The 26,869-nt window shown below is 38.7% G+C and overlaps 2 protein-coding genes across 3 annotated transcripts in view; one reads left to right on the top strand and one right to left on the bottom strand.

Annotated features, from left to right (window-relative positions):
- Positions 1–10,915: 10,915 nt before the first annotated feature.
- Positions 10,916–26,869, bottom strand: part of LOC124167601 — a 73,657-nt gene continuing 57,703 nt past the window's right edge. Inside the window, exons 10-12 of the mRNA XM_046545581.1 lie at positions 17,453–20,689; positions 17,278–17,373; positions 10,916–11,331 (exon numbers count right to left, since the gene is read on the bottom strand). Of these exons, the coding sequence (XP_046401537.1) occupies positions 18,633–20,689 (2,057 nt within the window). The 3' untranslated portion in view covers positions 10,916–11,331; positions 17,278–17,373; positions 17,453–18,632. The remainder of the gene's footprint in view (positions 11,332–17,277; positions 17,374–17,452; positions 20,690–26,869) is intronic.
- LOC124167566 lies at positions 21,557–24,193 on the top strand. Of its 2 annotated transcripts, none has more exons than XM_046545536.1 (8): positions 21,557–21,867; positions 21,963–22,007; positions 22,102–22,152; positions 22,428–22,493; positions 22,587–22,643; positions 23,200–23,456; positions 23,538–23,670; positions 24,009–24,193. In XM_046545536.1, exons 1-8 carry the CDS (start codon positions 21,771–21,773, stop codon positions 24,137–24,139), a joined length of 837 nt encoding a protein of 278 aa, XP_046401492.1. In that variant the 5' UTR covers positions 21,557–21,770; the 3' UTR covers positions 24,140–24,193. The 2 variants fall into 2 exon arrangements, with proteins under 2 accessions (XP_046401492.1, XP_046401491.1); XM_046545535.1 differs by having other exon boundaries at positions 22,584–22,643.

Here is a 26,869-nt window from a genome sequence, read left to right as displayed (position 1 = left end):
TGGCACGAGTAATCAGAAAACACGGATAACACAAACTTTCACTTAACACATTCAATGCGGATGATATTTTCGCCGAAACCTCCTGTGACGGATGGGTGATTTTCCTTCATAGCAGTGGTCTTGGAAGTATTACAACAGAATTTGTAGAACACGTACAAACACGTAGAACTAGAAACGGACACTTCCGCAATGGTGTAAGGCCACTCCCGAACTGCGGGAGGGTGAAAAGGTAACGCTAGGCGCGCTCGGAGCACTCTAGTGACCAGCGGAAAAACGAACTCCCGAAGACATACATTTATGTCATCCGCCTGAGTGGAAAAGCCTTCATGGCATATATATATGTCATCCGCACTGAATGTGTTAATTGTCTTGCAATTTTCACAATTTAACTAAAACACAATATATTATTATTTATGCAGTGATTCTGTTATTTTAGAGTGCTTCCCGGACTCAATGAGAACTGTCTTCGCCAGTTCGCGATCTTTTTAGCGGTGGTGACATGGTGGTACTCCTATTATTGATGCTGCATGCGAGGCCTGGTTTCGAAATCCACTCATCTGTGGCTGTGTGATTACAGATACAGAAGAGTGGTATGCACGAATGCTTCAAAACCACTGCTCGACGTCGGAAACTACAGTGAAACCTCGATATAACGACACCCCACGGTGCACTAATAAACACTCGCTATAGCGAATTGTCGCTTTACCGGAGGTGTAGCAAATAATAGCCAATATTCCTGTTGCGAACAGATATACAGGAACAGGAGTGGTGCGGCGACAGATAAACATCTATCCGATAAACGTAAGCATAAATCCAGATGAAAGGCGATGTTTTTTTGCATCACTAAATTCCCTTACTCAACTAACGACTAACTATTCAAACAATTGAAAAGCGCCACACTGAATAAAAATCGTGCAAATCATTGCTTTGTCATCATTTGTTTATCGAACGACAGTTTACCACATAAATTTGAGACTGAGCACTCCATTAACTTCATTTCTAACAGATCGCTAGCAATTACAGAGGTTAAGGAGTCTTCATGAAAGTCTTCCGGCGGTGAAACCCTCGCTATGGCGAGAGCCAACACCGAAAGGGTCTCGTAAAAACGAATTTTTTAACACTCTTATTATAGGGTCAATTGACGGTGCTATCGGCTATCTCTCGTAATAGCGGGGGTGTCGCTATAGCCCGTACTCGCTTTAACGAGGTTCCACTGTACACTGTCAGGCACCACGCCATGTAGCTGCGTCTTGGACAAGTTGCCCAGGTTACAACTGCTGCAGGATGAGTATCCGTGATCACGGAGCGTGGTAGCGCACAGTGAGGCTCGGAAAACAGGAACATGGCATACCCGTGAATGCAGCTAGTGCGCAATCGCTTCCGTATTACGAGGCGGATTCTAACGGAAATAATTAGCCCAGTTTATCAAAGCATTAATGCAGTAATTCCGATGATTTTGCGTCCAATTTTATTTTTTTATAAAGATTGTGGAAAAAACTGAGTGAGAGTGAAAATCATGCGCAGATAATCCGCGACACAGATGTACCGCAGCCCGATAACCAGAGTCTGCTGTATTTACTTTGTGCGAGTGAAACAATTTCTTAATATGTACAAGCTTGGAAAATATTTAAAAGACAAAATGAGTGATAAATTGCCAAACATATAAGTTCGAGAATACATTTTTTAATGGGTAATTAACGACGTTGATGATAATTAGGGTTTGATAAAAATACTCAAAATAATCACCACAACTTCTAATAGTATGTATTGCCTTTGAGTATTTCATAGTTTATAAACCACTTATTTATATATAAGTAATGGAGATGGGTTTGGTATTTAGATTATACTTTCAATGAAAAGAAGAAAATAATATAAATGCTGATATATGGTGTGTATGTAACAAAATTGGCTAAATTTTAGAAATCTCGTGTGCTGGGGACCAGAAATCCAGAAACTCTTTGGTCCCAAGCTTTCCGGATTTGAGATCCTCAACTGTAAGACATTGTGATGCTGGCTTTAATCAAATATGCACAGTAGACAGTGCTTTCCACAAACACCACTGCTTAAGTTTTTGCCCCCCCAGATTTTCTGGAGTGAGATTAATGCCAGGGTGATTGTTGATTTTAGCATACATATCACGTTGACCGCCATGCCGGTCATAATGACCGGAGTCGAGTGGCTCTTGTCATACCACGCCGGTCATACTGACCGGCCTCTGAGCTACTGTTTCGAAGAGGATTTCTGATGCCGAAGTGACCGGAATCTCTTGCAAACGCCATGACCATTGTGGCGTCAGAATATAAATATTTAGTTTAAGGTAAAGTACAAAGGCACATTTAATGTTTTAATATCCAGGAATAGTTAACGGAATGAAAAACACTAATGGCGTCAGAGGACATATCTAGTAAAAACATCATGGCAGTCAATGTGATATAATGTGTGATTGCAAGCAGTCTTGATGAATTTTCAATGTGATGGGTGTTATTTAAGCTTATTTTGCCTATCAAATTATTTAAGCTTGTATTTTTGCCGTAATTCAAATTCTTTTAATGGCCATTCAAAATCCTTACGATGAGAAAATGTCGTGCAACTTAAGATGCAATGCATTTGGCATGTTTTACATTTTCCCAAGTCAGCATATAATCAATATATTTCTACCTTCATCCCACTACTGGCCCACTAATCTAACCTTGTGTTTGTGGGGATTTCAAAATAATCCTCTCTTATATTCTACCATTTATTCCATGTGCATTTTATCTTTCCGGGTGAGCTGGTGTGGCTAAAGCAAGTGGAGATGAGGGGAGGGAAAGTTTCTCGACGTGTGACTTTCCCTTTGCCAATCAGCAAACAGCAGGTGTGGCCTCAGTCAATAGCTCTTAGACCTTCGTCGAGTTATTAGTGTGAATTTGGTCTTGGAGCTGTGTTGCCAAACCTCACACATTATCGTTTTATGTCTTTAAGTACGCCTTTCACCAACAGCGACTCATTCAGCGTGGTAGCTGACAATGTTATGAGCTTTTGTGAAAGGATTATCCTCAATAGCTTCCATATTAGTGGGTATATTTTCTCAGTGCCTGGGCCAAAATACCTGTGACCACCTATGACTCACACGTTTTCAGTGACAAAGTAGGGTGGCTATGTTCATTTGGCAATGCTAAGGCCCATTTCACACGGACGCGGACGGTCTGTGCTCCGTGGTTAAGGTTTCATTGATGGTAATGAAAGCTTACGCATGAGTGCAGACTGTCATCGTCACCGAGGAGCCATCCGCGTGGCCCCTCCACCCCGCAGATTATCCGCACACACACGGGCCCACAGAGACAGGTTTGTGCATACGCATGAATGAGGACGGCCGATGCGGATCAACCAGATTTTTCAGTTGAAATAGGGTGAGCTTGGTGAAAACGATGTGAGTGCACCCTTTCGCCGAGTATGGTGGATTGTCTTCAATGGTCTTATGTTTTTGGAATGCGCATGCAAAAATAATTGAAAAACTTATTCATGGTGAAACAAAACACAGTATGTACTATTCCACAAAATTTTATTTTAACAGTCTACTAGTTTAACAGTCAGTGTTTACACCGTCATAATCAAGACTTGATAATGATGGTGTAATGAGAGTCTTGATAATGACGGTTTAAACGTCGAAACTAGTAGACTGTTAAAATAAAAGTTTGTGGAATAGTAGTGTGTTTCGTTTCACCATGCTTCGACGTTTAAACCGTCATTATCAAGACTCTCATACACTGTCATTATCAAGTCTTGATTATGACGGTGTAAACATCGACTGTTAAACTAGTAGACTGTTAAAATAAAAGTTTGTGGAATAGTACTGTGTTTTGTTTCACCATGAACATTTCATCGTTCCACCAAGTAACGCCCAAATCAGTTGATACTATTTGAAAAACTTATATTCATCAGCACATTTATTTGTAAATGTGGTCACGTAAGTGGCTTTTAATTTTCTTTGCTCCACTATAGGTTTCTTCTGTTTCTTCTAACCTGGTATACAGCAATTGCTTGCATTACTCTTGGCAGTATGGCGTTCTTTCACACTGGCAAGCTACCTACGCACAGCTGCCATTGTGCCGGATGCGGACAGTTTTGGTCGGCGCCCATGTAAACAGTGGCGACTGCTCTCCGCCCCCCGTGCGTAGCGTGGACTGTCCGCGTCCATGAGAAATGGGCCTAAGTTTGCTCATCCTCTCTCTCTTGTTACTATCCCTTCCTTATTAGCGAAGCCCTCCGATAGTGTGCGGGCTCTCACGAATGCTCATACGCAAAAATAAAGTGAATAGATAATAGCAAGTGGAGACATGCTACTTCATAAACGAGTACAGGAGAATGTAAATGAGAATGAAGCTAATTACATGATGTTGCATGGATACTGAAGTATTTCCTACTTAAGAATCGTACTTAACGCTCTCGGCCATAGTACATGAGGAGAACTTAACCGCAGCGCAATGGTTATGGCACAGTGTTGTGTAAATCCACCTAAATGCTGTTGCCTATTCGTGGGACTTAGTTATAAAGTTCATTTTGTAACGGCTGGGACCGGGACTGAGGTTCCTAATTTCGTAATTATGTTTCCTTTAATATGGATTGGGTAGGCCTTTTTGTCGGGACCAACGATTTGCTTCGTAATTACGAGAACTTTGTAATAATGTTGTTCGTATTAACGAGTCTACTGTTGTTATCTAGTTTTAGGTTTGTCTTTGTTTCTTCTTGTTTACTGCAGACCAATAGGGTAAAGGAGGGAAGAGTACGCGACTAGTAGATTTCGGGTTATATCGTAGCATTTATAAAAGATACAAACCTCAAATTTGAAATCAATGTTATTTATTAAGTGCAAAACTAATTATACAAGGCTTGGTTGTACTTCATAAACATCCAATCAAATGAGAATTTTTTTAGAAAAAAATGTCATTTGCGTACTCTTGGCCTACTTGGAGGTTAAGAGTACGCACATGGGTGGCTAAGAAGAAACACTAGCAGAGGTCGCAAGCAAAAGAGCCACTGCCTTCATAAGCAGTGCAGTTCTCGTGCCACCACTCCTTACACATGCCGCACTGTATCCAGTCCACATCTGCACATGTTTCTCCACATCCTGGGCAGGTAAAACTTTCATCATCTTCAACGGGAAGTGTTTGAGCTGCACTTGTGCTCGGTTGGGTGAGATTTTGGTTTTCTAAACTCGCCTTTGTATTTTTATTTTTCTGCTTATTTCTACTGTTTTCTTTAGTTTTCCTTTTAGATCTCTCACGGCCATCCTCTCTGCTTTTGCTATCTCCGTTTCCTTTTTCTCCTTTTCTCTCTCTTGCGACATATTTTTTAATGGGGAAGAGGTTATTACTTTGGACTTCTGTGATGGTTTTTTGCCCTTTTTCTGGCCTGTTACAATTTAAGGTAAAGGTAGAATTGATGTTATACCTACTTTGGGTTTTACGATAGGCCTATCTGAGTTTTTTGTTTTTATAGCTGTCAGGTTTATCCGTGGCGAATCAAAATTTTTGTCAACATCCGTCATTAAGCTTACAGATCTTTGAAAATCTTCTTTTAATTTCTGTGCTGCTGCTAAATCAGTCAATTGGTCCGGGTGTTGAGTTGAAACTTCATTTTGATGTTCCTTCGATTGATGTGGAAAAACATCCGGCTGGTCTACTCATAAATTATTACTGTGAGGCTAAGAGTGCGCAGAGCCTCTCCTTGTGATGATTTACGGAATTGCCACTGGGTGCCAGCACAATGTAGAAACTTAGCTCAGACTTTTATCATGTGTAGCTACTACTGTGCGTTTTTCTTTAATACTTATTGTTAGCAAAACTATTAGAAAATATATTATGCTTATTAAAACTCTTACGTTTGAAGTTATAAATATTACATAGAAAAGTACTAAAAGTACCTCATAAAATCCAGGTTTTACCTCATAAAATCCAGGCAAATTGAGGACAGTCGATGACATTGTGGCTTGATCTCCATGTGTGGTAGACGAACTAAAACGCCAAAACTAAATTTCCCTGCAGCGCTGCCAACAGTCTAAAATTCGTACTCTTACCCACCTATACCCTACCTTTGCTTTCTTTGCTTTGATCTGCACACAGCTTATATCTTGTCATAGTCTTATCCATAATTAATTGACTTTTCTTGAGGTCTCTCTGCTATTTCATCAGGAAAATCACAGAAAGGTAATTTTTTCACTGTGGATTTTCACTCCAGGCACTTTCTCTTTTATTTCATTAATTTCTTTCTCTTTGAACTCGTTGAAGATAACTGGAGACATAGCACATCCTTGTCTTACTTCTTTCCTTATTCTAGTTCTTCTCAGCTGGATCCACATTTAATAACAGATGTCATGGCTCTTGTAGCTAAATTAATACTTATATAGTAATTAAATCATTTATTATTCTAGGAGTGAACTCCTTTGGAGCATAGAAATTATGGCCAGAAATGTTGCCAGAGTATGTAACCGTAGCCTCCTCCAAAATGTTTTCCCTAATTGCAACTGCCTGCAATACATCTGCTCATGAGACAACTAACTCAGGGGCACCTATTCTCTGACCAATAACCCTACAGCCTTGTTTTAGCCACAATGACAAACATGTGTTTTTGGTGCAAGCAACCTGGTTTGAATTTGAACGGTGAAAATTTTTTTTAAGGAAACCTCTAGAATTTTCAAGAGGGATATTCCAACGTAACGGTATTTACTAATCTAACCATGCACAAAGGTGTTTTTTGTCATAGTTGGATAATGCAGTAAAACCTTGGTCTATTGTTTTTCAAGGTGATAGACAAAAAAAGCGATTGATGCGGGAATGTTTGACTGGATTGCCTATGCAGCAGGAAACACGATTTTGGCTAGCAATGTTGATAATCTTCAAAGGATTCATACAGGAATTTGGCTTTTTACAGGAATATTTTAATTTCATGGGAATACTTTGGGCATACATATTGTTGAAGGAACTTTTCTCTTTCAAATATTACACACGATACACCGCTATAAGTGCTACACTGGATTTATGTCTGATTTATTCTAATCAGTTAAACTCCATTTAAAGTACACATGCAGTAGGTGCTCGATATCACGAAGTTCAGGGGACTGAAAACTGGAAGTTTGCAACTATGAAGTTCATATGAACGTTTCTTTTAGAAATAATAGCAAAAAAAACATTGCCAAAATTTCTTTTCTCTTCAATATCCGGTGCTTAAATTTCATTAAAATGTGTGCAAAAACATAAATAGAAGCAAGAACATTCATTTGGTTTTATCAATTAAGAATGTGGCATGATGCAATTTAGGGTTGATATCTTCCCAAGTACAGTGTGTCCTCGTTTAACGTCGTCCCGTTTAACGTTGTTTCACGATAACGTTGTCCAAAAATTGAAACCCTTGATCATTTAACGTCGTTATTGCTTCGCGATAACGTTGTTCAAATTATGCGCGGCGAAAAAAAAATGAATGGCGAATAGGACGCAAGCGCATCTGATGTATAGTAAATAGTACTATATTAATGCGATTGGCAATTTTCGCTCGACAGAAAAGGTTGGGGTGGGTAGCGTATGTTAAATATGCGTCTGAGCGAATAATTATCGCCTCATTTACCCATTATCCGTTTATTTTTCTGATGCCAACCGAAAAAAATGTCCACGAAGAAGAGTGGCTATCCTGGCGGTTCTTCAGACGTGAAGAAAAAACGGCGATATTAGAACAAAAACTTGGTATTATTAAAAGAATTGAAGAAGGTGCAACTGCTGGAGAGATCGGTCGAGTTTTAGGTTTGCAGGTCGAGTTTTTACAATTAAAATTTCTTCTGTTACTGAAAATATCGATGTTTCGCCATTAAAATACTTTCTTTTTAGTTTTTATATTTCATTTAATAATGCCTTATTCCCAACCTTTTCGTTATGAAAATTCGTTTCGTTTCGAATGAATCGTTATCATGCTGAAGTGAATAATCGGTAATGAATGTTTCTCGCGATTTCCGCCGGGTTAAAGAATTCATATCATCACGAAAATTGACTCGCCCTTCATCCTCGTGCTTCCGAGTGTCAGATTCAGATTTTTTTCGTTTTGGCCTGATTCAGGTGTCTCCCGATTGGTCACAAAGTCTGCTTAAAGTTACGGCTCCGATAATTGGCCTCCTTGGATTCTCGCCCGGGAAATTCTGGATTCTTCACGAAGAAATGGATTGTTAGGAACATGGCTAGGAACCAATTTAAATTTTTTACATTGTTTCTTATGGGAAACACTGCATCGTTTAACGTTGTTTCGCTTAACGTCGACTTTTTCAGGAACGAATCAACAACGTTAAACGAGGACTCACTGTACCTACATTAAGTCCTTGGTATACGAACGAGATGCTTTCCACAACCTTGTTCGTAAGTTGATAATCCTATGCAAGGCATCGAAACGAGCATTTATGTACTGCATATACCTTCGCCCTTTGTGATGAACAACTTGTTTCTCCTGCAAAATTCTGCTGCTTCCTCACTCCTGTCGTTCCGAATTCCTAATCCAAATTCTCCCTCTTGGTTTCCATCCCTCCATTCCTTGACTGAAGCGTTCCAGTCCCCCATCACTATCAGATTTTTCTTACCTGGAGTTTCTCTAATTAGGTACATCCTCAAGCTGTTCATACACCTCATATACTTCTTCTTCCCTATGATTGCATGCGGGGATGTAAACTTGAACCACTGCAAGGTTGGTGGGTCGTGCCTCAATTTCTACCACTAGAATTCTATCACTTACTTGATTTATACCTACCACATGCTTACCCATCTTCCCATTAATACTAAAGCTACCACCTTGACTTTCCCCCCCTTCACTATATATAACCTTGTACCCGTCACTCCAGTAGTCCCCACTGTCCTTCCAGCTAACTTTGGATAGACCCAAGATATCTATCCTCCCTTTCTTCATTTCCCTTTTTATATTTTCTAGTTTACCTGCCCTCATCATTGTCCTCACATTCCACGTCCCTACATTAATTGATGCCATCTTCTTATCCATTCTCTTGGTCTTCTTGTCCTGCTCCTGGGATGCTGCTGCTGAAAAAGATGATGATGATATGTCTCTGCAAGGATTTCGCATGATTAGGACCCCGAGGACCTTGCTGCCACGTATGACACCCGCACTTAAGGGCTGGGTCCCACGATTCTATCCGAGGCTCATTCAATCAAACTCCATGTTTTCAGGGAAGAGATAGTTGGTAGGGTTTCCCCACTTCCATTCCAACTGTATTTTTACGTTACACCATCAAGTGGATGACCTTTCATCTTGTTCCCACCCTTCGACCTGGCATGGTGGTCCCTACTGGGAATAATTGTGAATTAATCCCGCCAGTGCAGCTCTAAGGGTCATAGGAACGCACAAGCCTTTCCACCACAACAAGGTTGTAGCCCAAGGGAAAGGTTGGCTTAAGTAAGGATTATTAATACCCTATCAAACGTAGGAAACTTTCTGACCATAGACAATTTTAATAGGTGATTCTTAAGAGATGTTTCCCTGAGCTCTGTGCCTCATGCATGCTTTGGTGATCTCAGACGATGTAAAACTCCTATCTACTCATATAGAAACTAGGTCCCTGTGACGTCACGTGGAGTGGCATCGCATGGGCACCAATCTGGCCTTTTTTCAAAGAGGTTAAAATTGGCCATTACCATTCGTCTAAACTGGGATTTCTAAAACCAAATAATTTGTATATTATGAATAAACTAATGGTGGGTAATGAATTGCAATCAATGCCTTTGTTTTCTTTGATGAAGGAAACTATCCTATTCTGTGCTGTATGGGAGGTAAAATATCCTGACTCATGACCTCTTATCGAGATTTCATTGGGAAGGCTTTGGCCATCAGGTGTCTGATAATTGGATCTTCAAATTGATGAATTAATTTATGATATACAGAGGTGTTTAAAACAAGACGTATCACGATAATATTATTCTCATCTCTTCATATCCTGTAGTTTTAAAAGGAGCATGTCTATGCCTGCGACTGTCTAAAAACAAAGTTAGTTTGCATATAACATTTTAAACTTTTTAATGCGTTTGAATATTTCAGCAATTTAACATGAATTTGTGTCATCTGTTTAAAGAGTATACGTGACTGGTATTAGACTTATCCTCCCCTGAAATATGTTGGTGGCTATGTGCCCTCTTGGATGCATTCTAAAATGGGTGGTTGCCTTGCAACCAAGGTTCATGTGAGTGCATGGCTGCGGATGAATGTATAGGCATTCTAGGAGATTATGCCTACCTTAAAAATCTCTGAATGCATAGTTCGATGCAATGTGCCAGGTGTAAATTTTCATAAAATTTAATTTCTTTTTCTGGGATAAGTGATATGGACAATAGAGAGATCATAATCGGTACTCTTAGTTGAAAAGATTATGTACCATTATTCAGTTCCCCTAAGGTGTTGCTAGGTACCTTGTACTTAATTCACTAATTTTCTTGGAATATAGTTTGTTGTGTCCCAGCACCTCCCTCCACCCTAAACATTCTGATCAATAGATGATGTTTAATTTTATATCTTAGGTTAATGAGGAAAGCAATGGACTTAGGTAATCCAGGGGCAGCTTTCATTAACATGTGAGATTACGGTAGTTTAGAAACAGCTGATCCTTAGAGACAGTTCTAAATGTACTCATTATGTTTTAAAAGTTATTATTCTCCAGTTTGAAGAATTCAATACCATTGTTAGAGTTTGGTTCTTTGAATTTTTAATTGGAATTTGGTGTGTACTCACGACAGGAGGGAGATAACTATTTATTAACCATAAAAAATACTGATGTTTCCTGCAGTTGCATGCAACAAAAAGCTACTGAAATTCAAAAATGTCAATGCAGTTTCTACCGAATTGTATAAATTTATACAACTCGAAAGAATCTGCATTTATAGATGAAAAATGAAACAGGCAATTATCTTGTCTAAACATAGTATATATTATTTGTTCCCCTTGAGCCATAAATTAAACCATGGTTAAACATAAGTAGGTACAGCATTATACACTGAGGAATGAATTTGAATACATTTGTTACAAATTTATGATGTGCACAAAAATGATGAGAAAAGAAACAGTGAGGTTGATTGTATCATGCTTTTTAATTAGCGAGTTAAATATTTTAAATAATTAGTATCAAAATTAAAACTCAGCAGGCATAGACCACAAAACTCTTCCTTGCATACATATGTCCTCCAGATGTAGTGACATGCATGCCTCTTTTCAAAAGGAGGCGCTGTGTATGCGGTGTGGAGGCTGAGAGGAGGCACAAGGGAGGTTCCGTAGTGCATAGAGAGAGGTGGTTTGGAGGTGCAGGTGCAGCCATCTGTTGACCTAAACAAGTATCAAGCCAGCGGAGGTTATAACACATACTCCATCGGATGCATTATATATGCCATGCTGTTGATATAATAAATCATCTTATCGATTAACTACATATATTAACCCTGAGACAGCGGGAATGTTTTTAAACATGTTTTACACTGACTGCGGGAAAAACGTTTTTAAACGTTTGACCAAGGCTCGACTACCTATGGCAGTTTCCCCAAAATTTTTATTGCTACCCAGGTAGTGCACTTTTCCACACTATATGGATCGCTAATGTAGCTTAACCAGGGTTACCACTCAACCGTGAAAACCTTTAAACCGTGAATTTGGTCTACTGTGAAATAACCTGGAAATAGCCGTGAATTTCATCATAAAACCTTAAAAATCTCTCAAACTTATAGAAAAAGAACTACAATTGACAGATCAAAAGAAAAAATGACATTTCAATCATGTTTAAAGGCCGAGCCCCATACAGACACTGTCCACACATTAATCTCCACACGTATATTCAAAGTACAATTATTGGTTCCGTGTGCCATGACGACACATTGATCTTGAGCCTGTGATTGGAAGACCGGCATACAAACTTTCATTAACCCTGGCGAAAAATCAGACACTTCTTTACTTCCCTACCTCACTGCTCCCTCCATTTTGCCACTCACAACCCGTAAGTATTATGGTTCTGGCTGGCTGTTGGTTATCTCAATAAAAAAAATGAATATTTCATGAAATTTCTCATATGTAGTAGCTAATTTGAACTTGAACCATAAGTCTATGTGAATTCAATCGATTCGGCTTTTACTTTGTGAAAATCCATGTTGAAATGAAAATACACAATCCTGGTAACTTTTCACTGGAAAATTATTTATTGGTACGACGCGTTTCGATGCTGAGGCGTCATTCTCAAGTACTTAAGGTAAGTTTCCAGTGAAGAGTTACCAGGGTTGTGTACATATTTTCATTTCAATAAGTCTTTGTTATGAAGTTGTGAAGATATCTCAGCAGGGCACTGTGGGACATTTTTTTCCAGTCCTATATTTATCTCACAAGAAAAAAATTCTAATTGATCTTTATTTTGTATCAATTACCATGTCGATGAACTCTTCTCGAGAAATCAGCTTGGCCAGGACGGACCTTGCTGCCAACGTTTCGATAGCCTTCCCTGCTATCATCGTCAGAGCGAAAGATAGACCTGGTTAGTGCTGGGTTTATGTACACAGTTGGGGTGGTCACAGAAGACTTGATTGCCCCAACTGCGTATATGAACCCGGCACTAACCACAGGGCCGGATTTACCATAAGGCGAAATAGGCATGTGCTAGGGGCGTCGCAGTCCAAGGGGCGCCTTCAAGGGTGGCAGTTCATTCAGTTACAGCAGTACGTAATGTTTTTATTTTTGAAGTTATTAATGAAGTTATTTTTGAAGTTTTTCTTTTTTTTTTGTATGAATTAAGGCTAGACATTATTTTTGGAAAGGGTATTCATAAAGTGTTTCAGCTGCATAAAAATTAAACTGTTGCATGACATGGGCGTACCCAGCGAGGGGCAGGAGGGGGCAACTGTCTCCCCCTAGAAGCAAAAATAGGGTAGTTTCCTTCATCAAAGAAAACCAAAGGCATTGATTTCGATTCGTTACCCACAATTACTGTATTCATAATATACAAATTATTTCGTTTTAGACATACCGGTTTAGACGAATGGCAATGGCCCATTTTTATCCTCATTTGAAAAGGGCCAGATTGACGCCCATGCGATGCCACTCCACGTGACGTCACAGGGACCTAGTTTCTATAGGAGAAGATAGGAGTTATACATCGTCTGAGATTACCAATGCATGCATGAGGCGCAGAGCTCAGGGAAACATGTCTTAATAATCACCTATTAAAACTGGCTAAGGTCGGAAAGTTTTCTTCGTTTGATAAGGTATTAATAAACCTTTATTAAGCCAAGCGCTACCAGACAGCAAGGTACTCAGCTACCCTCTAGCATCCTGCATCCTATCAGCGCTCAGAGCCTCGATCAAGGTCACCTCACAAGGCGGGAGGGGGAACCAGAAATACGTCACACGGAGAGATTTCCTTACCCGTCGCGTTTTCGCGTGCTTGAAAATTTTCACTTTTAATTTAATCGCGAAAAATAGATATCGTCATTTAAAAATCTAAAAGCGTGAAATACGTACTCCAGGAGTAATAATCTTCCGATGTAGGCAATAAAAAAATAATAGGAAACCACCCTATTGCAAATTTCTTTAGCCCATTAGCGAGTAGCGTCCGATACGTCGGACGTCCGTATTTAATTTTTTTTCTGGTCACCAGTTGACTTGTGCTACATTTTGATACTATATTAAGTTTCAATGGATGCCTGTCTTTACCACCCTGCTAATATTTTAGTTGATTCCCTGAATCTATCGACTTGAGAAGCATTCATGAGGGACATGGCATTGAAAGAATTTTCAGTCACCCGCTCAGGGTAAGTAAATTATTTTTTATTGCAGTATTTTGCTCAATATGTTGATTACTTTTATCTCATTTTTCTTCTAAAGGTTGCTCTTTTTATTTTCTATTTTATCAAGTTTTTCTGTACTATTTTGAATCTGTAATCAACACTGACAACTGACTGTGCAATACATCGGATGGGCTGTATTTAAACTATTAATTGTGAGAATTTAAGTATTGCAGAAATAAACTAAAATAAACCTTATTAGCCAGAATAATTACTTTCTAAATGAATATTTGACAAAAATAACTTTATGCACTAATGGGTTAAGGAAAATAATATTTTTTCAAGCAAATAATTTTTACAAACTAATAAAGAGCTGTTACAGTTTACTTAACCCTTTCACTGCTGTGGACGTACCTAGTACGTCCGCACGGCAGACTGCTTTGGACGTACTTTTTCTTCCTCCCTACCATGCGGTCAGCACTTTTGCCAAAGCACTTCGAGGGGTCGCTAATCTGCGACACTATCCTCGACCAGCTCACCCACGCAGGACCGTCTCCTCAACCATAGGAGCAGGCAGCCTACCTCTCGAAAAGTGACCGCTCTGACTGCAATTTGAAAATCAATCACTCAATCCGATCATAAAAAAATGATTGTTTTCATCGCACTCCGGCCAATCATGCAATCAAGTACACCTTTGAACCGTGTTTCTGCGATGAAAAATAACGATTTTGTTAACTTTGCTAAAATGGCAATTTTTCCGGTTGTCCGCAGCCACGTTTCTGGAAAAGTTAACAAAATCGTTATTTTTCATCGTAGAAACACGGTTCAAAGACATGCTTGATTGCTTGATTGGCAGAAGTGCGATGAAAACAATAATTTTTTGATGATCGGATTGAGTGATTGATTTTCAAATTGCGGTCAGAGTGATCACTTTTCGGGAAGGTCGAAGAGACGGTCTTGCGTGGATGAGCTCGTCGAGGATAGGGCCGCGGATAAGCGACCCTTCGGAGGGTGTACCACGCCCATCCTGAAAGTACCTGCTCCATGGGCCCATGAAACGCATTTTAACATTTTCGCCGCATGTTAGGAATAGGTTTTCGGATACTGAACCGCAGCGAAAGGGTTAAAATGTTGATTTCGTTCACCTTTTCTATGCTTAAATCTTACCAACAACTTGAACAACCACGACTCACAACTGACTGTCCGATACATCGGATGGGCTGTATTATTTAAACTATTGATTGTGAGAATTTAAGTATTGCAGAAATAAATTAAAATAAACCTTATTAGCCAGAATAATTACTTCCTAAATGAATATTTGACAAAAATAACTTTATGCACTAATGGGTTAAGTAAAATAATATTTTTTCAAGCAAATAATTTTTACAAACTAATAAAGAGCTGTTACAGTTTCCTTAAAATGTTGATTTCATTCACCTTTTCTATGCTTAATTCTTACCTACAACTTAAACAACCATGGCTTGCCCCTCCCCCCCCCTAGTTTTGATCCTGGTTGTGCTCTTGTTTCATGTAATTTTACTCCAAGCTGTTTACTTTTAATTCAATTGTCTATGTTTTCCCTGCGTAAAAATTCAAGCATAAACTTATGCTGTCAGCCATATTTCTGTTTATTCCTTTTTTCCGAACCTTACCTCATACAAGTGGCTATGCCTTATCATAAAAATCGGGAGGGGGGGGCTCAAGTGAGGAGGGGTGCTCAATGGAGAGGTGCCTATGGTGAAACTTTAGGTAAATCTGGCCCTGACTAACCAGGTCCATCTTTCACCCTGATAACGATGGCAGAGAAGGCTATGAAAGCATTAGCAGCAATGTCCATCCTGACCCAGCTGATTTCTCGAGAAGACTTCATCAGCAAAATTCGCTGGGAAAGCACCAAATCCTTCATAATTGGGCATTTCCATGAAAATGTCAACTTTTTCTCACAAATTAAAATCTAGGCTGGAAATATTTTATCTTTATAAATCAACAGCTGATTGATTGAATTTCAAGAAATCAATGTTTGAAATATTATTCACAGCCTTGCTAAAAGTTTTCAAACAATACTTCGATTCACAGAGCTTTGAAGATGTTTAAAATCATTAAACTTAGGAGGTTGACCTCGCAGTAATTCCGTCACATGTTAATTATGGGCTTGTTTAGAAGGTATTTCGATAATTAATTTTGTTTATGTACTTGAAAATCACCTTCATAAATGTTTTTTGATCATGCACAGTTAAAATTTTTACAATTTATTTTTGTATTTTACAAACCAATTGAAATATCCTATTGCATAATTCTCTCTAAAGGTAATTCCTTCACAAATGGAATTGCCCAATTACCATATCATTGGTCAATCAATGACACAATCAAAGGTAGAATATTGAAAAAGTATTACTTCATGAACGTATATAGTATGTAAAAACATAGTACCATTGAGGACCTTAGAGGCCATGGGGGATAAGTGAAATTTTCTATTTATGGAGATAAGTACAGATAAGGGTTGGTAGGGTACACAATTCTGTTGTGGCAAAGGGAAACAAGTGAATCACTGATAGGAATATGCATATAGATTCAGTGATTTACATGTATCTCTTTGTTACAACCATATTGTGTACCCCACCAACCATTATCTAAAAATAAATTGCACTTAGCTTCTAAGGTCCTCAATTTTCGAAGGAAAAACTTTTACACACAAACACATATGCATCTTCTAAAGCTAAAAATATGTAACTATCGCTGAATGTTTAAATTTTCATAGCATTTATTATAAACAAAATAATGCTCTACGCAGAAAAATGATCCAAGTGAAATATATGTACCCTATGTTGACACTACTTAGCTATATAAATTTTGTTTGGAAATTATGACCTTGATATTTGACTTTTCTTAATTCTCTAACGCTCTGTGGGCCCCTGCTAGCCTGGAGACTCATGCTGTCCCCTGTGGTTGATTACACCAGTGGCAAAGCGAGGGGGAGGGAGAATTTGGGGGATAAAACCCCCCCCCCCCCAGAGCTCAAGAGAAATTTTTAAGTTAAATCTATTTTACTTAATTGAATTAATATTACTAAAAGATTAGTGTAAATATCAATAAATTTTCCCTTTGAAAGCCATAAAACACCATTTTGAACCATTTTTCTTGATGTTTTCTGGGGAGGGCCTCCGCACCTCCCGCTTACCCTGGTGAGTATGCAATACCACCAGGCCCGCAAATATTAGTTGTGCCTGGAACCCCCCTAGCCTTACTTCCTAGCTGCACCCCTGGATTACACATTGGGCCGGGCCTGTCTTTGGCATTAGTTTGTTGTCCTAGACTCTGCTGTAGCTAGCGCTTGCAGCAGAAAAATCTTGCAAGCTATGGAATCTAGTAAAAGATGGTATCACAGTTATGTTTTTGATTTAGAAACCATTGTGAGAAAACCCATTTTGATCAAAAGCTTAGAACCAGGATCAATAACATGTTGAATTGAGGGGAAATGGCCCAATTTTAAAAACCTAAGTAATGGTAATACCTGGATATTGGCGAATTCCAGTTTAAATTTCCCAGTAGTAGGAATGTCTTCCGAGCATATCGCATCAGTTCCAGACACAGGAGTAATGGTATCAGTCTGTAAGAGAAACAAATATTTTGAAAGGTGTTGAGGCTCTCTTGTCGACATTGGTATGCTTTTGTTGAAAATATTTTACCTGGTTTTTCTGTCCTAAAAATTTTTGATCAAGGTCGTATCCAGAGACATATTTGGGTTGGCAGATGGGTTAATTGGATGGGAGATTAAATTTCTTAGGAAGGTTCATTTGAAAGGGGCGAATCTGCTGCTGTATATCCCAATTATATCTGGGGTGAGAGTTGGCTAAAATTCCTTGACCAAATTCTCCATGCGGCCTTAGTGTTGGGTCAAGTTTTGTGAATGCGGTTGTTTGTAATTCCACCTTGGTAACCATTGGTCCATGGGTGTTCTATTGAAAGTCTATCTTTTCACTCTCCATTCTCTCACTGTCACAAGTTCATTTTCACTGCTTTCCAGGGTGCACGACCCAAAAAGCGATCACATTACCAGAGCTAACTAAACTATATCTTAACTGTTTAAAGTCTTCGCACTGCACATCCTCATTCAATTTTGTGAAGAGTGTGAAACTAACATTAAATATTTATCTGATATTTGTGGAGTAAGTGACTGAAAGTCACTGAGATCTACATGACTACATTTTCATTCATTTACATTCGTTACTGTTACATTTTCAGTACCATTGTACCTATTAGTACCGAGTATAAAGCGTACATATGTAATGGGAACACTCTTTTTCTTTAAGAGGGAACTACAATTACAACGCTTTTATTAATGGTTTATCATTCATTAAGTGTATTACATTTATTCTATTAAGACGCCATGTAGACAATATTTGAACATTGCCAACTTATTGAATTTTCAAAAAGATGCATGAAAGTAATTATGTAACTCTATTAGTTGGTGAAGTTCCTTCTCATAATTATAATTGGCTCTTATAACTAATTAGAAATTAGCTAAATTTCAATAGCAATAATTAATCAAGAGCAGTTTATTATCCTAGGTAACAAATCGATCCCTACTTGGTATAAGATTTACAACTTAAATTGAATACATACCACTTGTATCATGCGATCATTACCGATATAAATATTTATTGTCAACTTAACTTGTCGTGAGAAAAACATTTAATATGAATTTCTTCTTTTCATGGGGTATCTTGGAGAATAATGCCACTACTAAAGGTCTTTATGAGAATTGCCTGTTGAAAGGACACATAAAATCAAATACCAGAATGAGTACAGGAATATTTTTGTTACCAATTACTCGATTAAAAATTTGAAAGTATAACATTTCTCTAATTATAGAACTGCACATTTCAGTTTACAAGCATGTATGGCACTCATTAGATCTCCGTTGCTAAGGTACGGTATTATTTTTTGGATGCAATCCCATGTTAATTTAGGAAATATATGGAAGACACAAGCATTAACTTCCTTGAGGATTTTTCTCCTATGTTTTGCCATCGTTAAATGGCCACATATAATGCTGCCATATAAAGGGAAAATTTCTTTTATAGGAATTTGTGTAATGCAACTTGAGACATTATCATCTTCAAGAATAATTGCTAAATGATGAACGCTTTTCGTTAAGAGATGAAAAAATGAACGCTTGGTGTTTCCAACGAAAGTGTGTCTGAGCATTACCAATTCATCCATGCATTTCTCCGTAAAAACTTTTAGTCTCTGGCTAGAATTGATTGTTGATTTCTGATATTTGCCGTTTCCAGGTAGATTGAAAGTTTTCAACTTGACAATGTGATTCTCTAGAATCTCATGAACATCATCATATAAGCAAAAAGCATTATCAACATAATCATCTTGAAAACATAATAAATCATCATCTGAATCGTATAAATATGCTTTTCGAATCGATTCGTACTTTGCTTTTTTGGCAAAATCAAGGGCTGTTTCGTTACCACTATCGGTGATGTTTACATCTGAACCATAGTCTAGAAGTCCTCGCACAATACTTGCATGGCCCACCCACGATGCAATGTGAAGGGCTGTTCTACCACACTGATCCCTAGAATCAATATCTGCACCATATTTCACGAGTGTCTCAATTACTTGCAGGTTACCTTTCTTCGCAGCTGTGTAAAGTGGTGTTTGGCCATTTTTATCCTTTGAGTTTGCACTTGCCCCTAGTTCCAGAAGGGCTTCCAGTACTGTAACATATCCATTGAGAGCAGCAGCATGAATTGAGGACTTACAATATTGTGACACAGCATTTACATCAGCTTCATCTCTGATATTAAATCCATTTTGAAGCAAGAGTTCAACGATTTTTCGATATAACAATGGACTACCATTGAGTGCAAGATTTAGGGATGACCGGTTATTTTCATTGTTCACATCAGGACGATAATTTAGTACCATTTCTACCATGCTTGTTTTTGCCACGGAAACAGCAACATGTAATATGGTATCTCCTGATTTACCTTGCGCATCAACATTAGCTCCACATTCTAACAATATTCTAGCAACACTAACATGTCCTTTTCTAACTGCAAAGTGCAAAGGACTATAGCCTTCTTGGACATTTGCTGTACACAGACAGTTGACATCTGCTCCATGCTTCAAGAGATTTTTAGTAATACTTGCATGACCTTGCTCGGCAGCCGAGTGCAGTGGAGTCTTCCCTTTAGTTATTCCTGAAGTCCTGCAGATATTCACGTCACCTCCATGCATCAGAAGGGAATTCACAATTGAAGAATGACCCATTTTTGCAGCTAAGGAAAGAGGTGTTATCCCCTGTGCTATTGCATTTACGATTGCACCCTTTTTTAAAAGCAAGTCTGCAATTCCTTCGTACCCATTTTCTGCAGCAAAGTGCAATGGGGTGTAACCTTCTTTGAAGTAATTAGTGCACACGCTGTTCACTTCGGCACCGTGATTAAGTAGGTATTCTGCGTTCAGAATAAGTCCCTTTTCTAAGGCGACATGAAGTGGCATTTCACCATTGTTGTTTCTGGGGTTAACGTTAGCTCCGTATTCCACCAGCAGTACAGTTGCGCCCACATCTTTCCTTTTCACAGCTTCATGAAGAGGTGTATTGCCATCCTTGTCGCTGACGTTTACGTCAGCCCCTTTCTCCAGGAGAGTCTTCATAATTTCTAAATTTCCATGCTTTACGGCCAAACGTAGCAGATATTTAGTTTGAACTGTCAGTCTTCTTTTGCTGTCTGGATTGCAGCCATTCGCCATAAGAAATTGTGCCTCCTCCATTTGTCCTTTTTCAGCAGAATCGCGGAGAAGTTTAGGCCCATTTTCCCATTCTGGTCTATGAGAAATGCCGTTCTTTTTGGTGAGCTTCCTGACCCCCTCCAAATTTTTCAGCGAACTTCCCATCCTGAAGTCTTCATGGGTCCATTATAAATATGATTCCAATAATTGGTTTTCAGTTTGACGCGCTTCTGCTTCAGTTTAACTTGTGAGTATGCACTTTTTCTTGGGCAAGTTTTTGACTGTATAATGAACTCAATCGCGTTCTCATCGTTGAAGCCGTGAGCCATATTCCCGGTGGTTATCGAGGCTAATCGTTGCAATCGGTCACGGTTTCGTGGAACACTAAATCGTATCTCTTCTATAGGTACCGCATACTGATATCGACCTACTAATATCAATGTAGGAGGAGATAATATGCTGACGCAGCCAGATGTGAATAGATTTCCCATAATTTCGGTGAGAGATTATTCCACGAATATAACAAAAGAATGTCCTCAATTCGTCCTCTATAAGTCTGTATGTGAATGTGCATGTGTGAATTTCGTCTGAACCAGGTGATTTATTTGGACTTAGCGATTTTAATATATTTTCTATTCTGCGCACTATTGTCAATAGGCGGCATTTTTCGTATGCAGAGATTGTGAACTGTCTCGTTTGAGTTTTCAGAAGGCTCGATGAACACGCTCTTGAATAAGGAATTTAATAAATTTGCTTCATCGGAATTGTTTGTCAACACATTATCGTTTCTCAGCGAACATACGGTAGATCTTTTGAACTTCCCCAACATAAGACCAAAATGCTTTTGGTTGTAATGCAAAAGCTTATATGAAGTATCCCGGATCAGATGAGAACGGATGAATATCTATTATTTTCCCTTTAGCTTCTTCGGTCGTTTGAGTGTATTTTACTCGGGTCTGTTACGTATGTGTGCGGTTTTTAATATCTTCTCCTACCCTTCTCCATGTCCGACCGAACCGAAACGCGCTGGCTTGGGGTGCGGTCCGTTGAACGCTACTAATGCTTCGTAGCGCCACCGACGAGCTCCCAAGCGGTCCGTTATTCGCTACGGAGCGCTACAGGTTAAGGTGTGACGTCACGGAAAACGTCACACACCCGTTTCCCGCCTCGCTCCAGACGCTTCTGTGAAAACTAGGGTTCGAGGAGGAGCGAGTCATTTTGTGGCGGAAATTTGAAGGGAGTAGATTACAAGTAATGGAAGGCATGGTAACCCTGCAACTGCTGGACGCGGAGTCAGGACGCGTCTTTTCGCTAAAAGTCACTCCAGCGGTAGCGGAGAAGGCGCACATGGGTAAGATATCGTACATTTATATAATTGTAATTGTGTTTTAAAAATTATATATAGTGGAAGAGCTCGATTACAAATGCGAATTTTACCTCTTTCAGACATGGTGTTCGCCACAAACCTAATGAAGTCCGTGAGGGCACAAGGTATGTTACTACGTCTTTGTGAAATGTTTTAATGAAACTATTTCTCTCTTTGGGCATGTATTTCTTATTTCCGTGTTATTTTTTTTCATTTTAGAAGATCCTGTTTGTGAAACACGTGGCCCGGACCACCGGCCGCCGCTAGAGCGTAAGTCAATGCCTCTTGCGTTTCATTATTATAAACTCGTGTATTACAATGTTATCTTTGTTACTGCGTATATATTTTTCTGTGAATATTTCTCGAAAATGGGACGTAAGTATCGTGCCGCTCTTCTATGCTATGAACATGTGCGTGTAGATATCACTGCATTGTTTCACTATCAATTAGCTACGTTTTCCCGTGCATTAAATACAGTTATTTATTTATTTTATACTACTACAGTTTCGCTGCAACTCTGAGATATTGATTTCTGATATTTACAGGTGGAGATGGCAGCATGGCCACAACCGCTACACAGCCGGCTGCACGCGTTGTATCAGGCGTTGACGGTAAGATATCCCGCAAAGCTTTTCACAATTACAGCCTGTTTGCAAATCATCCTGTTGCGCTAATGAGCATTTTTTACTATTTTGTTCTAGAAGACTTGGACGATGAGCCTCCCTTGGTCAACCAAGCACGAGGGGAGATCTCCTTTGACGGTAAGGCTTAGGCTGTTAAGTTGACGATGTTATTACTAGGCCACAAATACGTTAGTGTATGTTGCTGTGTATTTTTTTAATACTACGTCTGTGATTTTTCTGATATTGTGACAGTACTGTTTTAATATAATCTCAGATACTGGTACTGATTTCTCGCCTCCTTTGCACGTTCACATTTTCATGTGTATCCTAGAAATTTTTTTACTTAAGACACCTTAAGCGCATTGTTAAAGTTCTGGGCATTCAATATTGGTTAAGTAAGGAGACTTTAGTGTGGGGTCCTCATCATGTGCTCCATCATTTTCCTCTTTTTATATCATGCAGAGGGATAAAAAACCCATTTTGGAACACATTACTTGCGCACTGTGGAATATATTTTAGTTGCCTCGTGTGGTCAGACCTAAGCAAAGATCTTATGTGATTATCCTCAATTTTACCTTACAATGCATGCAAAACCCTTCGTGAATTCAGAAGGACAAACTAAAGTATGCAAGTTGATGTTCTGTGTAACCTCTAACAATAAGACTGGTCATTAATTGTAGAATGTGTTTTGCAGATACCTTTCGTTGGACCCATGAGGCTATCCTCCTCCTTGTGCAGACGTTCAAGGAGGAGGAGCCAATGTTGAGCTCTGGGAAGACGTCGGCGAAGAAGGTGTGGGAGAGACTAGCTGATGCACTGAGGGCCAATGGCGTTGCTGTCACTGGTCCTCAGTGCAAAAGCAAAATAAATGGCCTGAAAAAGACCTACAGGTCCATCAAGGACCACAACAATAGGAGTGGGAACTCCAGAAGAAATTGGGTTTATTTGGAGGTATTACACTTTTCATGCCACCTTGATAAATGTTATTTAGTTTTGCCAGTTTTTTTTAATTAGTGTGACTTATCCTTTCAGCTAATGGACTCCTTCTTTGAGAAGGAGCCATGGATGGCTCCAGTGCGAGCGGTAGATACCGCACACATAGAGTTTTCATCATCACCTAGCAGTGGAAGTAGCAGTGGAAGTGGAAGTAGCAGTGGAAGAAGACGTAAGTCTCTGCCAACTGATCGAATGAGTTCTATTGGTTTTGACTGCAACATCTGTGATGTTTTTACAAATATGACTTAATCAGTCTACGCAGTGCTTTTTTTATGATCACTTTTGAGCTGAAGCTTCTTCGTCCTTCAGAAAATTCTCCAAATCACATTGGAACATCAACTTATAAGCTTTTGTATAGTTCACCAAGCAAGATGTATTCAGCATTGTTATGAGCTGTGAATTTAGATCACTTTTTTCTATTTGTAATTGTATTACATCAATCAAAATTGTAGCTAATGTAGCAAAATTTAAAGCGGCTCTTTTCAATTTTTGTTCCTCTCTTTTCAGGCAGACCAAGTGCGGATTCAGTACTGCAATCTTTGCAGGCCAGCAGGGAGCAGCGGGCGGCCATGCATGCCGAGGCCATGGCAAAACAGGACCGCCTGTTTAATTTCCTGTCTGGCCTGAAGAAGCAGTGAAGCCTGAATAATTGTACTTGATGAGCGAAGGCTTGCATTATTTTTGGAATTAATTGTGTAAGATATTTTAATGTGTATTCTGATATTGTATGTATTTGATTGTGATATTTTTAATACATTGTTGTTTTTGAAAAGATTTATTGTTACTTATACTCTCACAGAGTATGTTATTCCTTTCCCTTCGTTAAGAGGCAGGGACTACAACTGATTTTCCTTAGGTGGCCTCATTTCATAGTTATGCCTCAAGCTAAGCTCATGTGGTAAATTAATAAAGCTAAAATGGAAGTCAAAACATTGGCAGTGAATGCAACTGAGTGGTTCAATATATCATGTAGAACGAGCTTAACCACATTGTGGTTAAAATTTCAAACAAGGAATAGGGGGCACAGTTCTGGTGGTGTGTAAGAAAGATATTGAGGGCAAACTCTTGTCCTCCTTGGATTAAGAAGGAAGCTGTCATACAATAGGTTGTGACAATAGTGGTAAGAATGAGGTATGTACCACAAACATAGTGGTGGTTCAGTTGCACATGAATTATAGCAATCACAGGGTCGAGGGTTCGGAGCTCATTGAATTAATAATGGAAACCTCGGGTAGTGGCAGGAACACTGCAGCTTAGGAATGATAAAGAATTGGGGTAAATAGCATTGTGTTTGATGCAACTGTTATCCACTGCAAACTTTTTGTTTCAATCTTATTAATGCAACGAATGTGGAAGATCTGATTGAGTATGGAAGGGAATACCATAAACTTTAGAAGAATAGTTTACAGGAAAGAATAGACATGCAGGAAGAGTATGAGAAGGTTGGAGTAACTAATGGCAGAGGTGACTATGATGTGAGGAAATCTGAATGATTAAAAATCCCAGGCAGAACAGGTTTGGTGGAAAGGTAAGAGTAATAATTAACTTGTAAAGGATATATTTGAAGAGCATGGAGAATCATGCTTGCTGCATGTCAAGGCAATATCTGCAGGCTAAAGAGGATGTTAAATCAATAATTAGAGGCAAGGATGGAAGATTATCACATGACTAAGTAAACATGGCGATAATTTCTCCTTAGATGGACAATACTAAAAAAAATTATTAAATATGCTGCTATGTAATGAGAAATCATGACAGATCCTAGGAAAATTTTGTATAATGTAGATTAATTAACCAACCGAAATGCCATTCCTAATAATTTTAAGATTGATGATGTGTTAAAATTCAAATTGTATTAAAAGCTCTGGCAAGTTAATTCTAATTCCATTCCCAGATATTTATTATCAATCTTTCGTCAAATAGAAATTCACACAATTTAATTAAATTACTTAACTATTTCTCTATTTACAAATCGAGATGATAACAGTATATGGAATTTTAGATCTTCCTTCGCAAAGGTTCTTGAAAAATCAATGTATTACAGAATACCTTCCTTAACTGAAAAATATTACAGCATGTAAGCATCAATTCAGCTTAAGGAATAATAAATAAATCAATACGGCATAATTCACCTTCCATGACAATATCTTGGAGTCCAAAGACTGTTTAGAATCCTCACCTCATTTATTGATCTCAAATAAATCTTTTAGCAGAGTAAATTATATAACTCTCCTACCAAGGCAGGCTAGCCAATGGATTCAATCTTATTTACAAGAGAGAAAGCTAATTTATACTGTCATCTGCAGGCCCCTTCCTTTGCAATGTGGGAAACCATAATGAATTTTCTAGAACCTATACCTGCCATTTCTAGCCTTCATTAACAAGCTGCCGGAATGTATTACACTAACTATTCCAGTTATATTTGCAGATGACACAACCATCAGGTAACAGTGATCAATGGAATCATCAAGTTCATACAAACCTGTAGGTGGTAACAACTATTAAAAGAGTAGTTTCAAAAAATAAGTAAGGGGTTTTATTTTCAATTTATTTTTTATTTCATATATAAATCACATATTCATCAGCTTAACCCTTTCAGTACCATAGGTACATATATGTACCACTCGTTATTTTTCCCGTGAACCCAAGACCTTCATTTGTACATCAAATTGGATTTCAGGGATACATTTCTGATACTTATTACTAGCCGCCCGGTTAAAGTTCTCCCCAAAAGAGTGCGCTACGTGAAAAAAATTACGAAAACTTACCGAACTTATTTTAAAAATTTTGGCTCACAAGCACTTTATTTTCAAAATATTACGGTGGATATAGTATTCTTAAGTCTTAAGAAACAAGGAAATTGAGCATATTTTACTCGAAGAATTACCTTCTGATATAGGGGAAGACACCAATATAGGTAAATATTTGTTTCAAAAATTTTTGGTCGTTTTATTATATTTTGCGTGCTGAGACGAGGTTCCTCATACTAATGGGTGTAATTTTGCAGATAATGATGAATTAACAACTCCTGAGGCATCAGAATATTCCGCGATTCAGGATCTGGATGAGGAAACTATTGAAAATGCACCTTATGACGAGGAACCAGATGGGATGCCCTTTCTATGTACTGAAAGTATCCGAGGTTGGAAAAATCTAAGCAGCAGGATATTTATACGCTGTGCAAAAAAGGGCATGCATTGAAACTGAAACGAGAGGAGCTTATTTCCTCATGGGCTATCACCAACTACTGAGTATAAAACATTTTTGGTCTATTCAGCCTGATCTGGGCGTCTCTGTTGTAAAACGGACAATGTCAAGAATCAGATTTCAAGAAAATTTTGAGATATTTACACATAAATGACAATTCA

The sequence above is a fragment of the Ischnura elegans genome, chromosome 11 (genome assembly GCF_921293095.1).
Source record: "Ischnura elegans chromosome 11, ioIscEleg1.1, whole genome shotgun sequence".
NCBI lineage: Eukaryota > Metazoa > Arthropoda > Insecta > Odonata > Coenagrionidae > Ischnura > Ischnura elegans.
The sequence above is the reverse complement of the archived record's forward strand: the minus strand, read 5'-3'. Positions and strand labels throughout refer to the sequence as shown.

Coding starts and splice junctions, on each gene's coding strand:
- LOC124167566 (XM_046545535.1), top strand. CDS start 21,771: ATGGAAGGCATGGTAACCCTGCAACTGCTGGACGCGGAGTCAGGACGC. Junction 23,457..23,537: donor GAAATTGGGTTTATTTGGAG/GTATTACACTTT, acceptor TTATCCTTTCAG/CTAATGGACTCCTTCTTTGA. Junction 23,671..24,008: donor AAGTAGCAGTGGAAGAAGAC/GTAAGTCTCTGC, acceptor CTCTCTTTTCAG/GCAGACCAAGTGCGGATTCA.